The 21,016-nt window shown below is 36.9% G+C and overlaps 1 protein-coding gene and 1 long non-coding RNA gene across 2 annotated transcripts in view; one reads left to right on the top strand and one right to left on the bottom strand.

Annotated features, from left to right (window-relative positions):
• Positions 1-21,016, top strand: part of TSG101 (tumor susceptibility 101) — a 39,525-nt gene that overhangs the window by 4,233 nt on the left and 14,276 nt on the right. The window contains exons 2-6 of the mRNA XM_058688417.1: positions 374-458; positions 2,482-2,547; positions 5,166-5,329; positions 11,602-11,728; positions 15,963-16,029. Of these exons, the coding sequence (XP_058544400.1) occupies positions 374-458; positions 2,482-2,547; positions 5,166-5,329; positions 11,602-11,728; positions 15,963-16,029 (509 nt within the window). The remainder of the gene's footprint in view (positions 1-373; positions 459-2,481; positions 2,548-5,165; positions 5,330-11,601; positions 11,729-15,962; positions 16,030-21,016) is intronic.
• Positions 8,975-11,920, bottom strand: LOC131487574 (uncharacterized). Its single transcript, XR_009249817.1, has 2 exons — positions 11,824-11,920; positions 8,975-9,454 (listed from the first exon to the last, which is right to left on the bottom strand). It is a non-coding gene; the product is annotated as an uncharacterized LOC131487574 (long non-coding RNA).

The raw sequence follows: 21,016 nt of genomic DNA, 5'->3' as shown, positions 1-21,016 counted from the left end.
TGGTATTGACAATAAATGATGGAGTTTGGAGGAAAGGGAGAGATCATTATGGGCTAAAAGGACGTTGGGGAAAGGATTCATTAAGAAGGGGGAGAGAGGTGAAAGCTAGGTTTGAAAAAGGTTAAGATTTGATTTGGTGGAGGGTATTTCCAGTTGGAAAGAAGAGCTAAAATGGAGGTGAGTAAAGGGTTTGAATAGGTTGCTGGAGAGAAAGCTATCAAGGTTCTTTCAGGCTTTAATTAATGTTAATGATTAGTGAGAACCATTATACTTTTAAGAAGAGTGCTATTAAGAAAATAGAATTTTGAAAATTAGGCAGCAAAATAATGTGCACTGGTTTTAAACTAAATTCCTGTGTGATTTTGCTTTTCAGTACAAATACAGAGACCTAACTGTACGTGAAACTGTCAATGTTATTACTTTATACAAAGATCTCAAACCTGTGTTGGATTCATATGGTGAGTTTATATAATAAAAATATCAATTGCTGTCCTTTGAGTTTACTCTTTTCTTTAATAATTGTAGGTTTCCCATTTTCCTCTAAGTTTGTTGGTGTTTCCTTTGTAGGACTGAACCTCCACCTAAACAAGTGTTGGACAAGAAATGACACGATCTAGTAATAACTTATTTGTTTAGCTATTTTAAGTTTTAAAAAAATACTCTAACAGAACTATGCAAATTTAGACCTAGAGGAGATCTTAAAAATAGTTTAGTTTATCATCTACCCAAATTTTATCCACAGTTATGAAGACTGTTTCTTGTGGGGATGGGAGGGATCAGTTTGAACAGTCATAAACTAAACAAAATTAAATGGGTTTCTTTGCAGCAAGATTTCTGAGCGCCTATACTCACCAACAGAGAAGAGAAGAGAGTCAACTATACAGTATACCCTAAAGCTGATTAGCTATGGACCTTTTTTTTTTTTTTTTTTTTTTCCCTTCCCCAGAGCATCTCTTTATATTCCTAGGAACACATTTTGTAAAACAATATTCTGGAATACCTCTTTCATTTTATAGATGAGGAAAACAGTTTTTTAAATATGGTCCTTAATTCTATAGAGTAGATAGGTGACACGTGTGTCCACTTTCTACTGAGATGAAATAAAATTGCGACTTAAGTAAGAAATGACAATACCTCGAGTTGTTTTTTTTTTTTTTTTTCTTAAAAGGCCTTTTTTTCTTCACCAATCTTAATGTCATCTCTCCAACTCTGTGTCCTTATAAACCCCAAAAATGCCAGGGCCAAGGGAATACCCATGCTGCCTCCTGTCCATCATGAGGCTCTTGGCACTGAGGGCTAAGAGCTGAATTTTGTAGGTGAAACTGTCATTCTAAACTCCACTCACTGCAAGGGCTTTGAAAACATTAGGAGCTTGGTGACAAGAGGTGAGGGTTAACAGAGAGGCAGTCAGTCCTGAATTTTCCAAATAGTAAAGACATGAACAGGAATTCCTCTCCCAAACCGAGGGCATGATTCTCCTTCCTGTCCACATACTGTACTGTTGTACATAGATCTGGGAAAAGCCTCATATTACCAAAATTAGAGTTAATTTAAAAATGGCTTCCATAAGGGAAAAAAGTGACTGTGGCCAGAACTTTAAGTGTTTGGTTTTTACTGGATGCTAAAGAGTAAATATGCTTACCTAAACTGACAGAGACCCCAACATCACTGAGTAAATTTTATATAGGTTTGTGTGGCTGGACCAAGTCTAAACCATTATTATCACCATGCTTTTAAAGTAGTTAAAGCCCTAAATTTAAATAAGGTGGTTTTTAGAAAGTACAAAATCAGGATAAATTATAGCACAGATTGTAATTGTCAATAGTAAGTAAAAGAACTGAGGTCAGCCTTGCAGTTCTGTGTCTTTGTAATGCACATTACAGCTTTTCCCCTGTGTGATACGGTGTTAATTCCAAATCATTATGACAAATAATAGCAGTCCATGTAATAATATAAATTACGTGCCTTAATTATAATCAATTACAGATAGAAAAACTTACATGTTAGGAGAAATGTTTGTATCAAAAGATGACTATATTTGAGAACTTTTTTTAATACTGTGTTTTGATACTACATTCAGATTGAGAATGACATTGAGTAGGGATAAACATCTGAGCAATCTAAAACTGAGTGATATTAGATTAACATTTAGTATGGTGTCAGTTGATAGTGTTTTTTAAGTAACTTCATAATCATATTAGTTGGGAACCCAGAGCTTATGTTTACCAGGACTGTATTACTCACATTCATTTTTCCAAGTAATTCAAAGGATCTTTTCTTTACTCATTTAAAAACTGATCCCATTGAGTGAATCAACAAGGGATATTTTGTTGTTGGACAAAATGGATGATTAATGGCCATTAACAAGTTCGCTCCTTTCAAGGGTAATCATGAGTTTTAACCAGTGTTTCTGAAAGAATAACTTATATGGGAGTGTCTGTGAAGATGCTCGTGATTGAATCATTATTCTTTTCCTTTCAGTTTTTAATGATGGCAGTTCCAGGGAACTAATGAACCTCACTGGAACAATTCCTGTGCCTTATAAAGGTAAGCATCTTAAGTAATTTATGTTTCCAGCATAGATGCATTGCGATTCACCTAGTAGGTTGCCAAAGAGTTACAAGTAAATTAAACCTACTTTCTATGACTCTCATGATGATACAGATTTTTTTTTTTTCATTTTTTTAACGTTTATTTATTGAGAGACAGAGCATGATCAGGGGAGAGGCAGAGAGAGGGGGAGACACAGAATCTGAAGCAGGCTCCAGGCTCTGAGCAGTCCGCACAGAGCCTGACACAGGGCTTGAACTCACAAACCGTGAGATCATGACCTGAGCCGAAGTCAGACGCTTAACCGACTGAGCCACCCAGGCGCCCTGAGGATATAGATATTTTTAACTTTTTTTCTAATTGAACTTCATTTGGCAGCAGCACCTAATACTTTCACCTTTTCCCCCCGACTTCTTTATAAAGATATGTCAACAAATAAATGCCTCGGTGCACTGGAAGATTTTGATGTTTCATTGAATCAGAGAATCTTATAACTAGGAAGGATTTTTTTAAACAAAGATTTTATTCTTAAGTAACCTCTACGCCCAATGTAGGGGCTTGAATTCACAACCCCTGAGATGAAGAATCACGTGCTTTACCAACCAAGCCAGCCAGGTGCCCCTAGAAAGGGATTTTAGATGCCTTGTAGTTCAGCCTCCCATCTCATCCAGGCTTTTCCAACAGTGGGAAGCTGTATAGTACAGTGGCTAAGGTAGAGGCTTTAAAGTCAGGGCAGAGTAAGGTTTCACTTCTGTCTCTGTAATCCTGTCAGTTTTGTGATGTGACAATGGACATCATAACAATTGGATAATAGAACTAACTCAAAAAAATGAATTCATTGTGATAATGTGAAGGACTTAGCACAGAGCCTGTTTGATAAACAGATATCAAAAGTAGCTATTATTTATGGCTATAATGTTGGTGATAATGCTGATGATGGATAATTAAGTCTCTCTTAGCCAGTCTCTGCTGGAATACTTACAGTGATAAGGGAGCATTCAGTTTCATAAACGATGGTTGTGTTTTTGGACAGTTCTGTGTCTTAATTATTCCTCGTGACTACCTAAGACCTGTGTCTCTGTAATATATCCATTGATTTTATATAGTACCTGTTGTGCATGAGGCATAGGGGATGGGGCTGTGGATACAAAGGTGAATAAAGGATGTGTCTTCTCTGGAAGAACTTACACAAGTAGGAGAAACAGAGGGAATAGTTATTTACAGTGTCCTGCAACTGCTGTATAATGATAAAAATGTAAGGGTGCAATGAGATTACAGAGGAGAATAAGACCATGTGGGAAGATCATGGAGGAAACAAAATTTGAATTTGGTGTAAAAGGGTGAGTCAACCATTTATATCAGAATGGATGTTCCAGACAGAGAGAAAAAACACTTGAGCATTGGCATTGAAAAAAGCAGCTATGATGAATTTAGGAAGGACTGAGTAAAATTCAAAATTATTGACTTTGCCCTCAGGAAGTAAACTTGGGTGGGAGAAATCGTTGTATGGTGGGGAGAGGGAGGCAGGAAACTATGGCATAATTAAAGATTATATATATATATATATTTCATGTATATATGAATACATATTATATGAATATGAATGTATAATATATAAATATATATTAGCATGTATGAAAAATATATAAACTACCTTTTCTCTTCCCTTACTATCATTCATATGGCATAGTTCCTAAGCCTAAGTAATTCTGTAGAATTCTTTATTGTCACAAAGCAAAGAATTCTGGTAACTGAAATAAACTTATGTTCTATGTTAGGATATATTCTATTGGAGGTTTTTTTTTTTTTTCCATTGTAGATGTAGTTTTGAGTAAAAAATAAATCCAAAGTCCCACAGCTGTCTGATTTAAGTGCAATTTATATGTATATATTCATGTGAAGTGAAACTGTTTCCAAAGGGGAAAAATGCATCTGAATTACGTTAGGTGATTCAAATGATTATTTGGGACATTGGGCTTTGAGCTTAGTAAGAAAAGGAGATGGCTTATGTTCAGTATGTTAACTGTTGTTCCTTTGAAACACTGTTCAGTTTGACTACACTGAGTCTAATTCCTGAACTGAGAGAGATTCTGTTACCTAAAGCAAGAAACAGGGATGACATTGATTCTGAGTAACTGTCGCTGAAGATACCATAGGGACCGGTCAAGCTGTGACCACCGATCAACATCTGTTTGACAGTTTGTTTGGGTCTTATAGTCTGGCTTTTGGCAAGGGAGTTTCAAGTGTAGCTTCTTATGTCACTTTCTGATAGGACACCATAATCCGTAGTCTTCCTTTTATATCCCTTCCCAGTGAACCTTATGAACTGAAATGACAAGACTAAAGTTGCAAGGTTATCCATAAGATAACTTGCAAAGAATGTTTTTATAGCAGCAAGCAGACAGTGGCAGAGTAGTGAACAGTTAGCTCCTTAATCCTGCTGATGTATTTTATAAACTGAAAATTTGAGAAACACCTTAAACAGAACTTTGAAACCTAAAATATTTCTTGTGATTTTCCTTCTAAGTGTTGCTTAGTTGTAGCTCTCTCTTGCTTACCTACTAAGCCATTATTAAAAAATAATAGAGTAATTGAAGTTTCTCTTTCTCTCTCAGGTAATATATATAATATTCCAATATGCCTGTGGCTGCTGGACACATACCCATATAATCCCCCTATCTGTTTTGTTAAACCTACTAGTTCAATGACTATTAAAACAGGAAAGCATGTTGATGCAAACGGGAAGATATATCTTCCTTATCTACATGAATGGAAACACGTAAGTATTAACAGTCTTCTGTGAATTTATTGCATTTTATCTATTTTGGTCCCTAGAATCTACTTTCTGTTAACACTCAAAGAGGATTCCCAAGAGGAGAGAGAAGTTCACATGAGATACCAATCACTGAGCTGGATGATTGGAAAAGGTTCTCCAAAAGCAATATATTTGTGTAGAGCTTGGTACTTTACAGAATATACATAGTCACTATTTTATTTGCTTGAGCTGAACCTTTAAGAATAGATGGGATTCACATAATGGGAAATGCATTTTAACAAGTAGTGTAGGTGGCATATATTTGTGAAACTTCAAATCTCATTACTCAGAGCATTCCTATCAAGTAGGAATAGTAGTACGAAACTTCTGTTTTTGTCTCTGCTGGTATAGCTCTGGCAGACCAATGTTACCATCAAAGACAACTAGAAAAGTCAGAGTACAGACATCTGTAGAAGGCTTTGGAGAACTGTTGTGGCAATCAGGATTTGAGGGGCCAAGATCCTATAGAGAAGGGAACTGCAAAGAGAGGAGCCAACCTTCTGCCAACTTTCCCTACGGGTGTTTACTGATTCTTGATGGAGGGTGAGAGACTAAGAATCTGGGTTGGGGGCGCTTAGCTCAGAGGGAAAGAAGCCTACAGAGTTTCTAGCAGTTTCACAGTGTTCAAAAGACGACAGTCTGCTAACATAGCTAGTACTTTAGGAGCCAAGATAATAGGAGAAGAGGAAGCTACAAAGAAGCAAACCAGATAATCTGAGTTGCCCCCTCAAGCGATAAGCTCAATTCCAAGCTTCAAAGACAGGTTAAAAAGCTAAGCAGAAGCCTCTGAAAAACCTAGCCAAGTTTTCTGCAGTCCCAGGTTGAAGAGACACTAGAAGTTTGGAACCTTATCAAGGAGGAGGGGGGCACCTGGGTGGCTCAGTCACTTAAGCGTCCTACCCTTGGTATCAGTTCAGGTCATGATCTCACGGTTCCTAAGATCGAGCCCTGTGTTGGGCTCTGCACTGACAGCGTGGAGCCTGCTTCGGATTCTCTCTCTGTCCCTCTCTGCCCCTCCCCTGCTTGTGCACACATGCTCTCCCTCTCTCTCTCAAAATAAATAAAAACTTTTTTTAAAAAGGAGGAGGGGTGTAAGTAAACATCCTAGGCTCTTAGATGATGCCACTGGAGGAACACACTCCAAGAGCCTTGAATCAGCTCAGTCTTGATTATATTAAGGTGATTCTCATAGTATCTGCCTGCCATAAGATAAGGTAAACCCTTCCTAGAGAAAGATAGTGTATAGAGCCTCTGTAATTTTTCAGTGTCCAGCATACAATTTAAAATTATCAAGCATGTCAAGAAAGAGGACAAAGAGGGGGAAAGAGACAAAGAGACAGTAGAAACTGGACACCACAACCCCCAGGTATTCCAGTTACCAGACACAGACTCGAAAATGATTGTGATTAATATGTTCAAGGTGGAGAATTATGTTAAAAAGGAACCAAGTGGAAATCTCAGACCTGGAAAAGAGAATAATACAAATTAAGAACTCAACACACAGGTTTAGTAGCAGATGGGATTCAGCAGAATAGAGAAGTAATGAACTGATAAATGAATACTTTATATTTTTTAATGCTAATGACTTATGAATAAACCTTACAAAAGATTTACAAATCCATTATGGAAAAAAATTTTAATTTTATTGAAAGACCTTAAAGAAAGAAGACTTAAAGGAGAGAGAACCTTATTCATGGTTCTTTACACTTTGGTCTTTGTCCTAATAGTTTTTGTTTCTTTGTATATTCGTTTGTTACTTTTGTAAACTTGATAAGCTGAATCTAAAATTTATATTGAGATGCAAAAGATTGAGCATAGCTAAGGCACTCTCCAAGAAGAATAAGGTAGAAGGGACTTGCCTTCCAGATGTCAAAATGTATTATAAAACTAGTAATTAAGACTGGAGGTAAGACAAACTTTTCAGTAATAGAGCTGGGGCAGTTGGATTCCTATTCATAGAATACACAAAAATTTTAGGTAGATTGTGAAAGGCAAAAGGGAAAAAACAGTATAGAAGATTACCTTCATGATCTTGCAGGAAGTTTTTTTTTTTTCCTAAGTTTATTTTATTTATTTTGAGAGAGGGAGAGGGAGGAAGAGAATCCATGCTCAGCGTTGGAGCCTGACGCAGGGCTTCATCCCACAACCATGAGATCATGACCTGAGCCAAAATCAAGACTCAGTTGCTTAATCGACTGAGCCACGCAGATACCCCTGTTTTTGTTTTTGGTTATAACAAGACACAAAGCATTTACTAATGCTTTGGAAAGGAAAGAATAATAAGTTTTACCTTAAACTTACACAAATTGAGAATTTCTATTAAAGACACATTGAAAAGTATGAAAAAACCACAAACTGGAAGAATATATCTGTAATACTTAATACCCTCAGAATAATGTAGAATAATACCATCCGGAATGTAAAAATAACTTGGGAATCATAAAGAACCCAGTAGAAAAATAGGTAAAACTCTTTTTTTTTTTTTTTTTAAAGACTTAATATTTTTTTAAGTTTATTTATTTTGAGAGAGAGAGAGAGTGGGGGAGAGGGAGAGAGAATCCTAAGCAGGCTCGGAGCTGTCAGCTCAGAGCCAGATGTTGGGCTCAATCTCACGAACTATGACACCATGACCTGAGCCAAAATCTAGAGTCGGAAGTTTAACCAACTGAGCCACCCAGGGACCCTTAAATAAAACTGCTGAACAAGTACTTCACAAAAGAGAAATCCTCATTTCCAGTAAACATGGAAAGATGTTTAACCCTGCTAGTAGTGAGGGAAATATGTAAATTAAAATCACAATGAGATAACACTACATATCCATCAAATTTGTACTACCAATTGACAGTGCTAAAAGTTAGGGTATGGAGAAAGAGAATACCTCAATGCCACCAGTGGGAGGTAAAACCAGTTTGGCATTACCTAGTAAAGTTGTGGGCACACACCCTATGACCTAGCACTTCCACACGTAGGTATATGCCTCAGCACTTTGACATCATAATAATTCTTTATTGTGGAAGGGCTATCCTGTCCGTTGTAAGATGCAGGATCTCTGGCCTTTACCCACAAGATGCCGATAGCATAATGCCCAGCCGTGACGACCAAAATGTCTCTTGGCATTTCTGAAGAGCCCCCAGGAGGCAAATCTGTCACCCCCAGTTGAGAACCGCTGCACAAGAGTAACCCTGTACATACGTACTAAGAAATACAGCAAGAATCGCTATAGCCTACATTCCCGAAGATTGGATGCAACTTTGCTGACCATTAAGAACAGGAAAAGGAATAAGGAAGTTGTAGCATTTTTACTACTGTATACACCAATGAAAACGAGTTAAATATAGCTATACTCTTTAAGAGGAATGTATCTTACAAACATGACTAAACAAAAGCAACAAATCTCAATAGATACACAGCTTTTGGTTAAATTCGTATGAAGTTCAAAAACAGGCCAGTTTAAACTTTAGGAAATCATTCATAAGGTAGTACATTTAAAGTAAAACAAAAGGAATGATTATCCACTAAATCAGAGAAGTGGTTTACCTCTTGAGTAGATAGAGGGGATGCAGTCTGGAGCTCCTAAATTACTGTCAGTCTTCTATTTCTTAACATGGATAATGGCTCCCAGGCATTTTCTTTATTATTACTCTTTAAAGTTACATATGTCATACACTATGTATGACAGATGTCACAAATCTCACGGAAAAGGCACAACGATGGCTAACTTTATGGTATTCGGGGCTATACCATGAAGTATCCTGATTGTTAGCTAAGGACTTTGTCCTTCAGTAGACAGTTGGGAGTCATTTTTTAGACTTGAGCAAGAGTAGTGTATTAGAAGCAATGAATATTAGGTATAATGTCTGATGAAGTGTACCAGATGAATACATTGATTTGCTCTCTAATAGTCACTAACTGCTTTAAAATGTAAAGCCCAAACTGCTAAGAGGCTTAATACTGTAGAAGTTTCTTGCCCACGTTATAGTCCACTGGGAGTGTTCCTCATGGCAAGCAGCTTTCCTCTACTTGGTGCCAGGGACAGAGGCTCTTCTTCCCAGTTTGTGGTACCACCATCTTCCAGGATGTAGGAGTCCCCTGCATTAAGGAAGACAAGCATTGAGAGAGTGGTAAAGGAACAACTCCCTTCTTATCCACCTTGGCTTAGAAGTTGTCACTTCTGCTTATGGTCCATTGATAAAACCCACTTGCAAGAAGGACTGGAGTATATGGTCCCTGCCCAAACAGTTGATTCTCAGCAACAGCTCTCTATTATGGAAGAAGGAGCTTGAACTTTCGTAGAAAACTCCCAGTGCTAAGTATGTAAAACTGGAGGCCGCTTGGGAGGCTGCTGCAATAATCTAGCATGACAGAACATAAAGTGGGGCTGCTGTCATTCAGCTTGGTCTTCCTATTGAAATTGCTTATTGATCCTAATCCTGAATATGTATCCTGTACTACCTAGAATGTAAAATCTGACCTTTTTATTGCTTGCTGGAAAAACAAGTAAAAGGGGGTTTCAAGAAGAGAGGCATTTTACATGCAGGATTTTCAGTGGGAAAGCAATTTTTTAAAGGTGTGGTCTATTTCAGTTGGTCCTTAGGCTGCAGTATTCCTACTTTTTTCATATCCTGTATCATTCTGAATTAGTCATTCTGAAATAGTTTGAATTCATGACCTGTTGCTTTGCATTATGCCAGGAAGCTGATATTAAAGATTAATTTTTCTTCCTTCAAAGAATTTTGTGTGAGATTAATGGTATGATAAAGAATTAAAATAAAACTAGGTCTGGCAAAACTGGTCATGAAAATACATGAATGAAGTACTGATTCATACTCCAACCTGGATGAACTTTGAAAATCTTACACTAAGCGAAAGATGTCAGATATAAACGGTCACATACTGTGTGATTCCATTTATATGAAATGTGCGGAATAGGTAAATCCATTGACAGAAAATAGATTAATGGTTGCCAAGGGCTGTAGTGGGGGCGGTTTGGGGGGGTGGGAAGTGACTACTAACGGGTACGGGTTTCTTTTGGGGGTGATGAAAATCTTCTGGAATTAGATAGTGGTGATGGAAAAAAACACTGAACTATGTGTACTTTAGAAGGTAAATTTTACGGTATGCAAATTATATCTCAATTTTTAAAACGTATGAAGTTATGATTTAGGCTGGGAGTTTTGTTGAACCAAATAATTAACAGGAGAAAAAAGTGTCCTCTGTAGCCATGCCGCCTCAGCCAGGTCCGATCCTAGCCCATGCCCCTCCGTGCTACACATACTGCACATGCTTACCCCCAGTCTCAGCTTTTACATTCACAGACGAAAGGTATGGGAATAGTGGGAGTTGGCAAGTTTTCACAAGAAGCTTTCTGTAGTGTTATTGTTATTGTCTGTAAGTTAGGGGAAAATCAAACGCAAGAGATGAGTTTGGTGCTTTGGAAAGTTAAAAATTGTTAGTGAACACTTCTATTGGGAGAAGAGAAGGTGTGAAGATGACGATTAGCTGATCAAGACGATTAAGTAATCCTTCCGAACCTGATGAGCTAGTGAATGAAGTATATGAGATGAGATGTATGCAAAACATAACAAGGGGTGAAAATGGAACCATCAAATAAGCTGCCCTGAACAACTTTGCCTAGCATAGTTTATCTTCTAGTAGTGGTCGATAGATACTTGAGAGAAAAATTTAGCAACCTTTTGGAAAAACAAGCATTTTTGGAAGGAAAGATTCTGTAACAATTTTTGTCTTTTGTGCAGTGATCTAGTGATTTTAAGGCAGAGCATACCTATAATTTTAGAGTTCATAATACTGTCTAATGAAAATTAGTCTCGGAACATGTTTCCAAGGTAGCATTGTTATCTTTTAAAGGCCTGAAATATTGTTTGTGACTAGTGTTTACATTCATCCTGAATTGGTACCAGAAAACTTAATTTGTCCATAGGCAATATAATAAGTTTTAGTTAGCTGTACAGAGTCAAATGAACAGTACTGTCTGAATTTTGCATTGTACTGCTTTGGCTAGTGTCATTTTTATATACATGAAGCAACAGTTTTGCTACACATAAGTGATAAGTGAAAATCACCTAGCTTTATTAAGTTAATTCAGTAGAATTTTCATGTTTGGGGTCCTACAAAAAAAGTTACCAAGCCCAGTTGAAAACGAGTAAGAAATGGCCATTCTTCTCCTTTTTGCCAAAAAGGAAGTCTGTAGCTGACTTAAATTTGTTTTCTGTTTTTAGCCACAGTCAGACTTGTTGGGGCTTATTCAGGTCATGATTGTGGTGTTTGGAGATGAACCTCCAGTCTTCTCTCGTCCTACTATTTCGGCATCTTATCCATCATACCAGGCAACAGGGCCACCAAATAGTAAGTAGAATTAAGATTTGATTTTTAAATTTGTAAAAACAAAACAGAAAACCTTGTAAAAAAATTTTTTTTAATGACTTCACTTTTTAGCTTACCCATTTAGTGGATTTTTTGGAGGTATTCTGAGGCCGCACATCTGCATGTACAGATTGCCACCAAAGACTGGCATTTGGGCTTTCGTTTGTGGGTAGAAATCTAACTATGGGTGTGCTGGATTCCAGAATGGAGGAGAAAGAATGCTGGAATAGAGCTAGAATTGTTAATTATGCATGCCATGGAATAGCCTTATAGGATCGGTTTGGAAACAGATATAAGTTCCAAGGTAGTCTGACTTTTCCTCTGCGACTGTAGAATCAGTGTTGTAGATAAAAATCAATTACAGAATTAACTAAATGATTCACATTCTGCCATTCTGGCTATTACACAACTGGACAGCTAGCTCTCAGCCTTCTTCTCTTTAGTACAGCCAATTCTTGATTTTACCTGGTGTGGAAAAAGTGGGAGCATGAAGTCAGTACTCTCCCCTAATTAGTGGACTATATCTCTATTATCTTTTTTTTAAAGTAATTCTTATTAATACTTTCAAATCACCCTAGAATAATTGAGAGTTGGTTGTACTTATTTGTTTTGACTTTTAGTATTGATTTCATTGTGTTTTGAGCTGTGATTTTTTTTTTTTTTAAACAAATTTTAAGGTTATAATTAAGCAAACTTAAGTTAGATTGTGTGAACTTTCATTCTTCTCATACTGGGAATTATCCTCTTTTTAGTCCATTCTGTCTTGAGGACCATCTTAATGCACTAGCCTAATGGGATTCTAACAGAAAGAATTTCTGAACCCATTTTCTTTTCCTTCCCTGCCTTTGCAGATTGTTTGGTTTTAGATATTAGTAGTTCTTTTACTAAAAGTTGTAGTGTGATTCTCTTGTGCCAGAAATTTGTTTTCATCTTAATAAATTCAGTTGACTCTAGTACCTGAGATTAGACACTCTTGCTCATTTAAGTTTCAAATAGCAAATACTTCCTAGTTTGTCGTTCATGTATATTTGCTCAAATAACATAGCTAGTGACCACTTAAGATAACCTTTTCAGAAGTTTAGGTAGTGTTCTAATTTCCTAAATTTCTTCCAGTTTTATTTATGTTGGCATTGGAAATGCAGCATTCCAGAAAGAGACCACACTAAAGAGATTATTATTGCAGTTCAGTTTTGCACTCACTGTATCACATTAAAAATCTAGAGCTGCTGTAAATAAATTACTAGAAGAGACCAATTTATTGTCCATTGATTCCAGTTTTAATACTTTTTTTACATTTAAACAATATCAATTATTAGCTATGACTGTAAAGAGATGAAGGTCTAAACTCCCCCCCCACACACACACACCAAAGAATAACCCAGAAATTTGGATATATACTTAAATATTATCTTCTAGTTCAGAAATTATATACTTCTGTTATTATTACTGAGAACATTTTTGATCTCCTGTTTTAGGATGACTTTGAGCTAGGTATGAGTCACATTAAAACATGTTATGGCCAAAACTCGTTTTTTGGACAACTAACAGTAATAGTCAACATTTACGGAGTTGTTAACTATAACTGTATACTCTTAACTATACAGCTAAGCACTTTTTTTTTTTTAATTTTTTTTTTTTAGTGTTTATTTATTTTTGAGACAGAGAGAGACAAAGCATGAACGGGGGAGGGTCAGAGAGAGGGAGACACAGAATCTGAAACAGGCTCCAGGCTCTGGGCTGTCACACAGAGCCCGACGCGGGGCTCGAACTCATGGACCGCGAGATCATGACCTGGGCCAAAGCCGGCCGCTTAACCGACTGAGCCACCCAGGCGCCCCTACAGCTAAGCACTTTGTATTCATTCTTCTTTAATCCCTCTAATAACTCCGTACATTATGTGTATTTGTATTCCATTTTATTCTGGCTGCGAATTTACTTTACCTCATTATCTTCTTCCGTGACACTCTTGGATTCAAATAACATTTGTTGTTTCTAAGAATCAAAATTTGAAGGAATGAGTAGCTTTTCAGAACCTTAGAAAAGGAAAATTGCTTATGATGATGCGGAATTGCTTTTAACCATGAGGTGATGGTTTATGTGTACAAGAGAAACTAGCATGGGTGTCAGTAATTGACTATGTGTGTTGCTGACACTTAATAGAAGCCTCATGTTTGCATGTTCCTAAAGATCAGCTGTGCTCAGGGTGCCTGGGTGGCTGAATCAGTTAAGTGTCTGACTCTTGATTTTGGCTCAGGTCACGGTCTCACAGTTTGTGAGTTTGAACCCCACGTCAGGCTCTGTGCTGACAGTTCAGAGCCTGCTTGGGATCTCTCTCTCCTCTTTCCTTTCTTCCTCCCCCACTCATGTGTATGCATGCACACGTGCTCTCTCTTTCTTTCTTTCTCAAAATAAGTAAATAAACTTTAAAAAACAAAACAAAACGAAACTGTGTTTTGCCCAGGAAGAAAAAATGTCTTATGGAATCCAGCAACTGAGACATTTTGCGAGGTATTTTTCCCTTTCTGAAATAGCATTGAACATCACCATCCTAGTAGCTTCATTATACTTAAGAAATTTACCTGTGATATATATAGTTCATTCTAACAGGAAGACTATGAACAGTGCTACTTGTAGGTATATACTCAGCAACTCTGGTAAAGATTTCTAAGGCCCTTGGTCAGAGTCCAGCATACTTCTCCCAGCCACTTAACATTCTGTGCTTAAAAAGTTCATTTCTTGTGGCACCTGGGTGGTTCAGTTGGACACACACACATACACGTATATGGCGCTCTGTACTTCTCCTGTCATAGTACTTATCACTCTATTATTCTGGCTTTTCTCTCCCACTAGACCATAAGCAACTTGAAGCCAGGAATTCTTTGTTTTTCATCAAATTCCTGGTGCCGGTCACATAGAGGGCACTAGAATATTTATGATTGGATTAAGAGCTAATTCACCATTGTATTCAGTGTGAAAAATTTCACTGAGGATAAATTGATTCTCAGACAAGTCATTTCCAATTAAGGCCGAAACTAATTTTTTCTTCATCTATGTTGATTAGTCTCCTGGCACCACTAACTAGTTCTAGGTCTTTAGTGTTCTCTTTAAAAAACATGTAAATCAGGGGCGCCTGGGTGGCTCAGTTGGTTGAGCATCCAGCTTCAGCTCAGGTCATGATCTCACAGTTCGTGAGTTCAAGCCCTGCATTGGGCTCTGTGCCGACAGTTCAGAGCCTGGAGCCTGCTTCCGATTTTGTTGTCTCCCTCTCTCTCTGCCCCTTCCCCACTCGCGCTCTATATCTCTCTGTGTCTCAAAAATAAATTAAAAAAAAAAAAACATTAAAAAATATATAAATCAGGGCACCTGGGTGGCTCAGTCGGTTGAGCATCCAACTCTTGGTTTTGGCTCAGGTCATGATCTCACAGTTCCTGGTTGAGCGCCAAGTCTGGCTTTGCACTGACAGCACAGAGCTTGGGATTCATTCATTCTCTCTCTCTCTCTCTCTCTCTCTCTCTCTCTCTCTCTCTCTCTGCCCTTCCCCTGCTCGTGTGCTCGCTCTCGTTCATGTTCTCTGTCAAAAATGAATAAGTAAACTTTATATATATACACCATTCCTTAAACTTGCTAGATTTGAACTTTCCCCTAGTATTTCCAAGCTTTTGTTTTGTTTTTAACCAGTGTAGCTGAATATAAGTTTTTAAGTTTCATAAAGGACTTCTTGTAGTTAATTTGAACTGTTTGAGAGTTCTCAATCAAACCAACAAAACCAGCTGTGCAAATTGGTCAACATAGTCTTACAAGAAATATGAAAATATTTCTTAGATATAATAAAAAGGTCACTTTATAAGAAGCTGACCTTGGACCAGATGAGGGCAGAATTACCTTCCTCTAAATTCCAGTTGAAGCAGCTACTGTCTCAGGAGAGTGTCGAGAGCTGAGCAGGTTGACCTGTTTGTCAGTTATTCCTTGTTGGGATTGTCATGTGTAAGGTCATAACTCATATTTAATGCTTTGAGAATTATGTGGTTTGAAGATACTTACTGCTTGCAGTAAGGAACTAATATGGATGGAGTGTTTGTTTTGTTTTGGTGCTGAGATTTGGATTCTTTACCTGTGTGAAATTTTGCAGTGGTTTGACAGTGATGTATGTCTTATTTGATAGCCTATGTATCCAGGACTATGCAAATTATTTTAAAATGTCAAAAATTATTTTTAGCTTCCTATATACCAGGCATGCCAAGTGGAATCTCTGCATATCCATCTGGATATCCTCCCAACCCCAGGTAATGAAAAATTAATCTTTTGAATAATTATATTAGAAATTCTGTTAGTTCTAGAATCAAAATAATGGGTGCTAGCATAGGGCATCAAAGTAAACTTAGTTTCAGTTTAATGGAAGGTAAAATGGTTTATTGGTGAAATGTTATGGTATATATATAGGTCAGGATTTTTTTTTTCAATTCTAGATAAGTGCAGCTCCAATATGTTTACATAGAAGGAAGGCATGGGATAATGATAATGCTCTCGATTGGCTTTGGACCTTGAAATCCTTGCTTGCTACTTCCCTTTTAAGAACTTTATATATTTAGTGTAGATAGCTGAAAGGTTAATGGAATACTAAATCTAATGAATTCAACCAAGGAGAAAAATACTTTAATACCCTATTAAAAAAAAAAAAAAACAAAAAACCTTCCCTTTTTTGTAAATTACAGGGAATGAATTAATGGTTTACATGATGGGGTCAGTCTTGTCCCCAGGCATTTATTTATTTAATTCATAGACTACATGTACTACCAACCTTTATTTTCCATTTGATGATAACATAACTCAGGTAAGTTAAATTAATACATCAGTCTTATGAGTAAGACACACTAGAAAATCACTGAGAAATAATTATTAACCCATGGTTCACATGTGTACTTGTTTCAGTGGTAATCTAGGAATACATTCCAAAGGTGGTCTTTGGGCTGACTTAAAATGCAAGACTGGCATATACTGGTGCCCAGATGAGATTTCTAGCCACTTTATTAACAAGAAATTTTTAACCCTGCTTAACTCTTTAGCTTCATATAACCCTCACAGATAAATGTAGCGAGCTTTCCTGGCTACATATATATGATGTATGTACATATAAAATATACAGGATTTTATAAGTGAAATTTAGCAGTCTCATTTATTTCTGGGTCTTTCTTAATTTCAGAGACTTGCTTTATAAGATAGTAAGCATTCTGTTACATTAGAGATGTAAACAGAGACTAGATGAACATCTGTCAGGGGCAATAACGATTCCTATGATTGTAATATATAAACAGGCTGTAAGTTTTAGATTTCTTGAGGCCTTTAATTTTCCGATTTACTTCTAGAAATTGGATCTTCTTGTCTGAAGCCTTGAAATTACAAGGCTTTACAATTAATAGTTGCTAATAAGAAAGAACTTTGGACCTGAGGATTTGGTTGTTGGAAGTATAGTAAGAAAGTGGGCTTCTGAACAATAAAGCCATTTCAAAGAAACTCATAGATAAAAAATGAAGGTGGAAAATATTACAAAACTGTAAATCTTACTCAGGTAACTATAAAAGTGTCTTTTGTGAGGTTGTTTGTAACAAGTCCTTTTTTAAGGTTTTTTTTTTGTTTTTTGGTTTTTTTTTTTTAATGTTTGTTTATTTTTGAGAGAGGAAGAGAGAATCTCAAGCAGGCTCTGTGCTGCCCCAGCACAGAGCCCAATGCAGGGCTCTAGGTCAGCAACTGTGAGATCATGACCTGAGCTGACATCAAAAGCTGAATCTTAACCAACTGTGCCACCCAGACACCCAAGAAGTTCCTTTTTGAGACAGCTATTTTTCAGAAATTTGATGGGTTTTTTCCTTTGAAATGTAACTTTTAATCTCAAAATATAAATAACATGCTAATGAGTCATTAAGGGTAACTATATTCAGATTGCCATCTGTTTCTTTCTGTATGTAAAAGGTTTTGGCCGAAGAACTTCAGAACCTCTTTCTCTTCTCCCTTTGTCCTAAAGGAGAATTAATAAATCAGTGACTCAAGAAGAATCTTTATCTTAAAACAGTGAATATGAGTCTTTATTCTTGCTATAGAAAGTTGGACTAGATGATCTCTAAGTTCTCTTCCAAATCTTAAGATCCTTTGAAAGTTTAATTTAGCACCTGCAGCATGTATACAAGGCACCTAAAAGGTATGTCAAGAATAGTTGTTCCAGTTTGGGTATGTGTACTAGCAAGCATGTAATAAGATATTAGGAACCAGTTCCTGGTATCAGAAAAGACAGAAAATGGTAAGTGCTGCGATAAATAGAACTTCACATCTGCTTCAGAAGTGGGAGCTCAGCAATAGCTTCATAAATGAAAGAACTGATTCATGAGGATGACCTTACAGGAGATTCAGGGGCGCCTGGGTGGCTCAGTTGGTTACATATCCAACTCTTGTTTTCATCTCAGGTCACGATCTCATAGTTCATGAGATCAAGCCGCACGTCAGGCTTTGCACAGACAGCACAGAGCCTGCTTGGGATTCTCTTTCTCTGCCCTCTGCCTGCTCTCAAAATAAATAAACATTAAAAAAAAAAAAAAAAAAAAGAAAGAAATTTGGTATTTCCGAATACCAAAGCAAAGAGCAGCAAAAAGTTACAACATTTTACAACTTAGGGGATACTTACCAATTCTTAAGTCCAACCCACTCATTTTATGTAAGCAAAAGTGTGATAGCTCCCCCAAATCCCAGGAAAGAATAGGGAAACACTGTGTGTAGTGTGGCTGGAGAATATAGGGTTATGAGTAAAGGAATTAAAGAGAATAAAGGTACAACCTTCATAGATGTTACAGATCTCCCAAAACCTTCCCTGATCTCTGATAGTGATTTTCCATTCTACATCTCTTGAATTTTTACTTAGCATTTGTTGTTTCCTTGATCCAATCAGGACTGAGGAAGAAATGGATTCATATCTTAGCACCTACACAAGCACTTAGAAACAGTGCCTTAAATATAATAAAAAGTAAAATTTGAAGGAGTATGTCAAGAAAAAGGAACATTAGAGTGTTGGAAAATTCTTTTTAAATACTTAGTTTAAAAAAGGCTCTTTAAAAGTTTGGAAAAGATTTGCTGCCTAAGGCAACTAGTTTAATAATGCACAAAGATAGAAAATAGTACTATTCAACTAATTCTTTACTCAAGAAAAATTATTAACCCTGAACATAGAGAATAACCACGAAGAAAAAAAATGGAACAAACTAAGGGACAAAGGAATTTTTGGAAGCTAATACCTGTAGACCTAGAAAAGTTTTATACCAAGTTACTGAAAAATTCAGCAGTAATCACAGATTGTCTTTAAAAAGGTGCAAAATGGGAGTAACCCCGGAAGAAAACCTATTTATCCCAGTTTTTTTTTTTAATGTTTATTCATTTATTTAAGAAAGAGACAGCACCCATGCATGTGAGCAGGGAGGTGGGGAGGGGAGGGAGGGAGGGGGAGAGAGAGAGAGAGAGAGAGAGAGAAAGAGAGAAAGAGAGAAAGAGAGAAAGAGAAAGAATGAATCCCAAGCAGGCTCCATGCTGTCAGCACGGAGCCCGATGCCAGGCTCCACCTCACAAACGAGATCACGACCCGAGCTGAAATCAAGAGTCACTTAACTGACTGAGCCACCCACTCAGGCACTGCTATCCCAGTTTTCAAAACTGTAGATTAAGAAATGTAAGATTGGCACCATTTCCTTGCACCATGGTAGCAGGGCTACTAAAGACTAGAAATAAAAGTACCATTCAGTAGCCTTTGGCATGTATCTGCTAAGAACATAAATGCTTCATTTTTTTCTTCTTTGATTTTGTTTTTTATACTGATAGATGGTATTGTGATTACACTGAATCTTGAACACACTGTACAAAATGTTTTTCTTGGGGACAAGTTACAAAGTGTGAGCTGGTAGAATCTTTGAGCCACTACACTGCAAGGGGATTACTGACTCCAAACTCAGAGCTCTTGCTCCTGAACTGGCTGTTTTTAATCAGTAATTTTAATGGACTTGTAAAAGGCATATTGATCAGAATTGCAAATGTCATAGATCTGGTGACTAATCACAATTCGTTATCTAACAGGTAGCTAGTAGTCATCTTGTTTTACTTTTCTTCTCCATCGTAAGTGAAACACTAGCAAACTAGTGAACATTCAGAGGAGAGTGATTAGACCTAAAAATCATGTCCTGTGAAGAATGGTTGAAGGAATTTATTTTTTTTTTTTTTAATTTTTTTTTTTTTAACATTTATTTTATTTTTGAGACAGAGAGAGACAGAGCATGAATGGGGGAGGGTCAGAGAGAGGGAGACACAGAATCTGAAACAGGCTCCAGGCTCTGGGCTGTCAGCACAGAGCCCGACGCGGGGCTCGAACTCACGGACCGCGAGATCATGACCTGAGCCGAAGTCGGCCGCTTAACCGACTGAGCCACCCAGGCGCCCCAAGAATGGTTGAAGGAATTTAAAAGATCACCCAAAGAAGAGAAGACAAGACAGAGGGGGAAATGTTGGAAGTCTCCTGCTATTCAAGTGGTTTTCCAGAATGCAAATTTAGGGCCATTAGTTGGAAGTGACATCAAAATGGTATTTAGTGTTGAGTAGAAAAGTATGACCATTTGTCAGATGATCATTTGTTAATGATATTTATAAAACAGTGTTGGATAAAAGATTGGAGGAGAATACTTCTGAGGAAAGTTCCTTCTCTGATACGAATACGTGAGTGACACAAACTATCCATAGAGTGAGAAGAAAATTTTTAAAACTTTAAAGAGAATTTTCAGATCAGATATTCACAAAGCTTATCAATGAACCACAAATATATATATATATATATACACATATATATACACGCGTATATATATACATATATATGTATATATATACGCGTGTATATATATGTGTATATATATACATATATGTGTGTATATATATATATACATATATATATATATATATATATATATATTGCTTCCAGTTCTGACACCATTGAACTGCCCTTAGAAATACTCTAGTTGCTTTCTGCTCCTGTGAAGATGACCCTCAAATAACCAGGCTAAGCAAGAGTATTTTAACCATTTACTTAGGAGTAAATCCAGTGTCGTTAATGGAATTTCTATACCACTTTGCTTGAGAAGACACTCGTAACTCTAAAAGTCATTAACTGATAAAACATGTCAAACTTAACTTCCTGAATGGGATTCTTAAAGATACTCTAGTATCTTTGTCATATTAACATTTAATGTTTTT

This window comes from Neofelis nebulosa, chromosome 10, assembly GCF_028018385.1.
Source record: "Neofelis nebulosa isolate mNeoNeb1 chromosome 10, mNeoNeb1.pri, whole genome shotgun sequence".
Classification (NCBI taxonomy): domain Eukaryota; kingdom Metazoa; phylum Chordata; class Mammalia; order Carnivora; family Felidae; genus Neofelis; species Neofelis nebulosa.
Note: the sequence above shows the minus strand (reverse complement) of the source record. Positions and strands in the feature narration are given on the sequence as shown.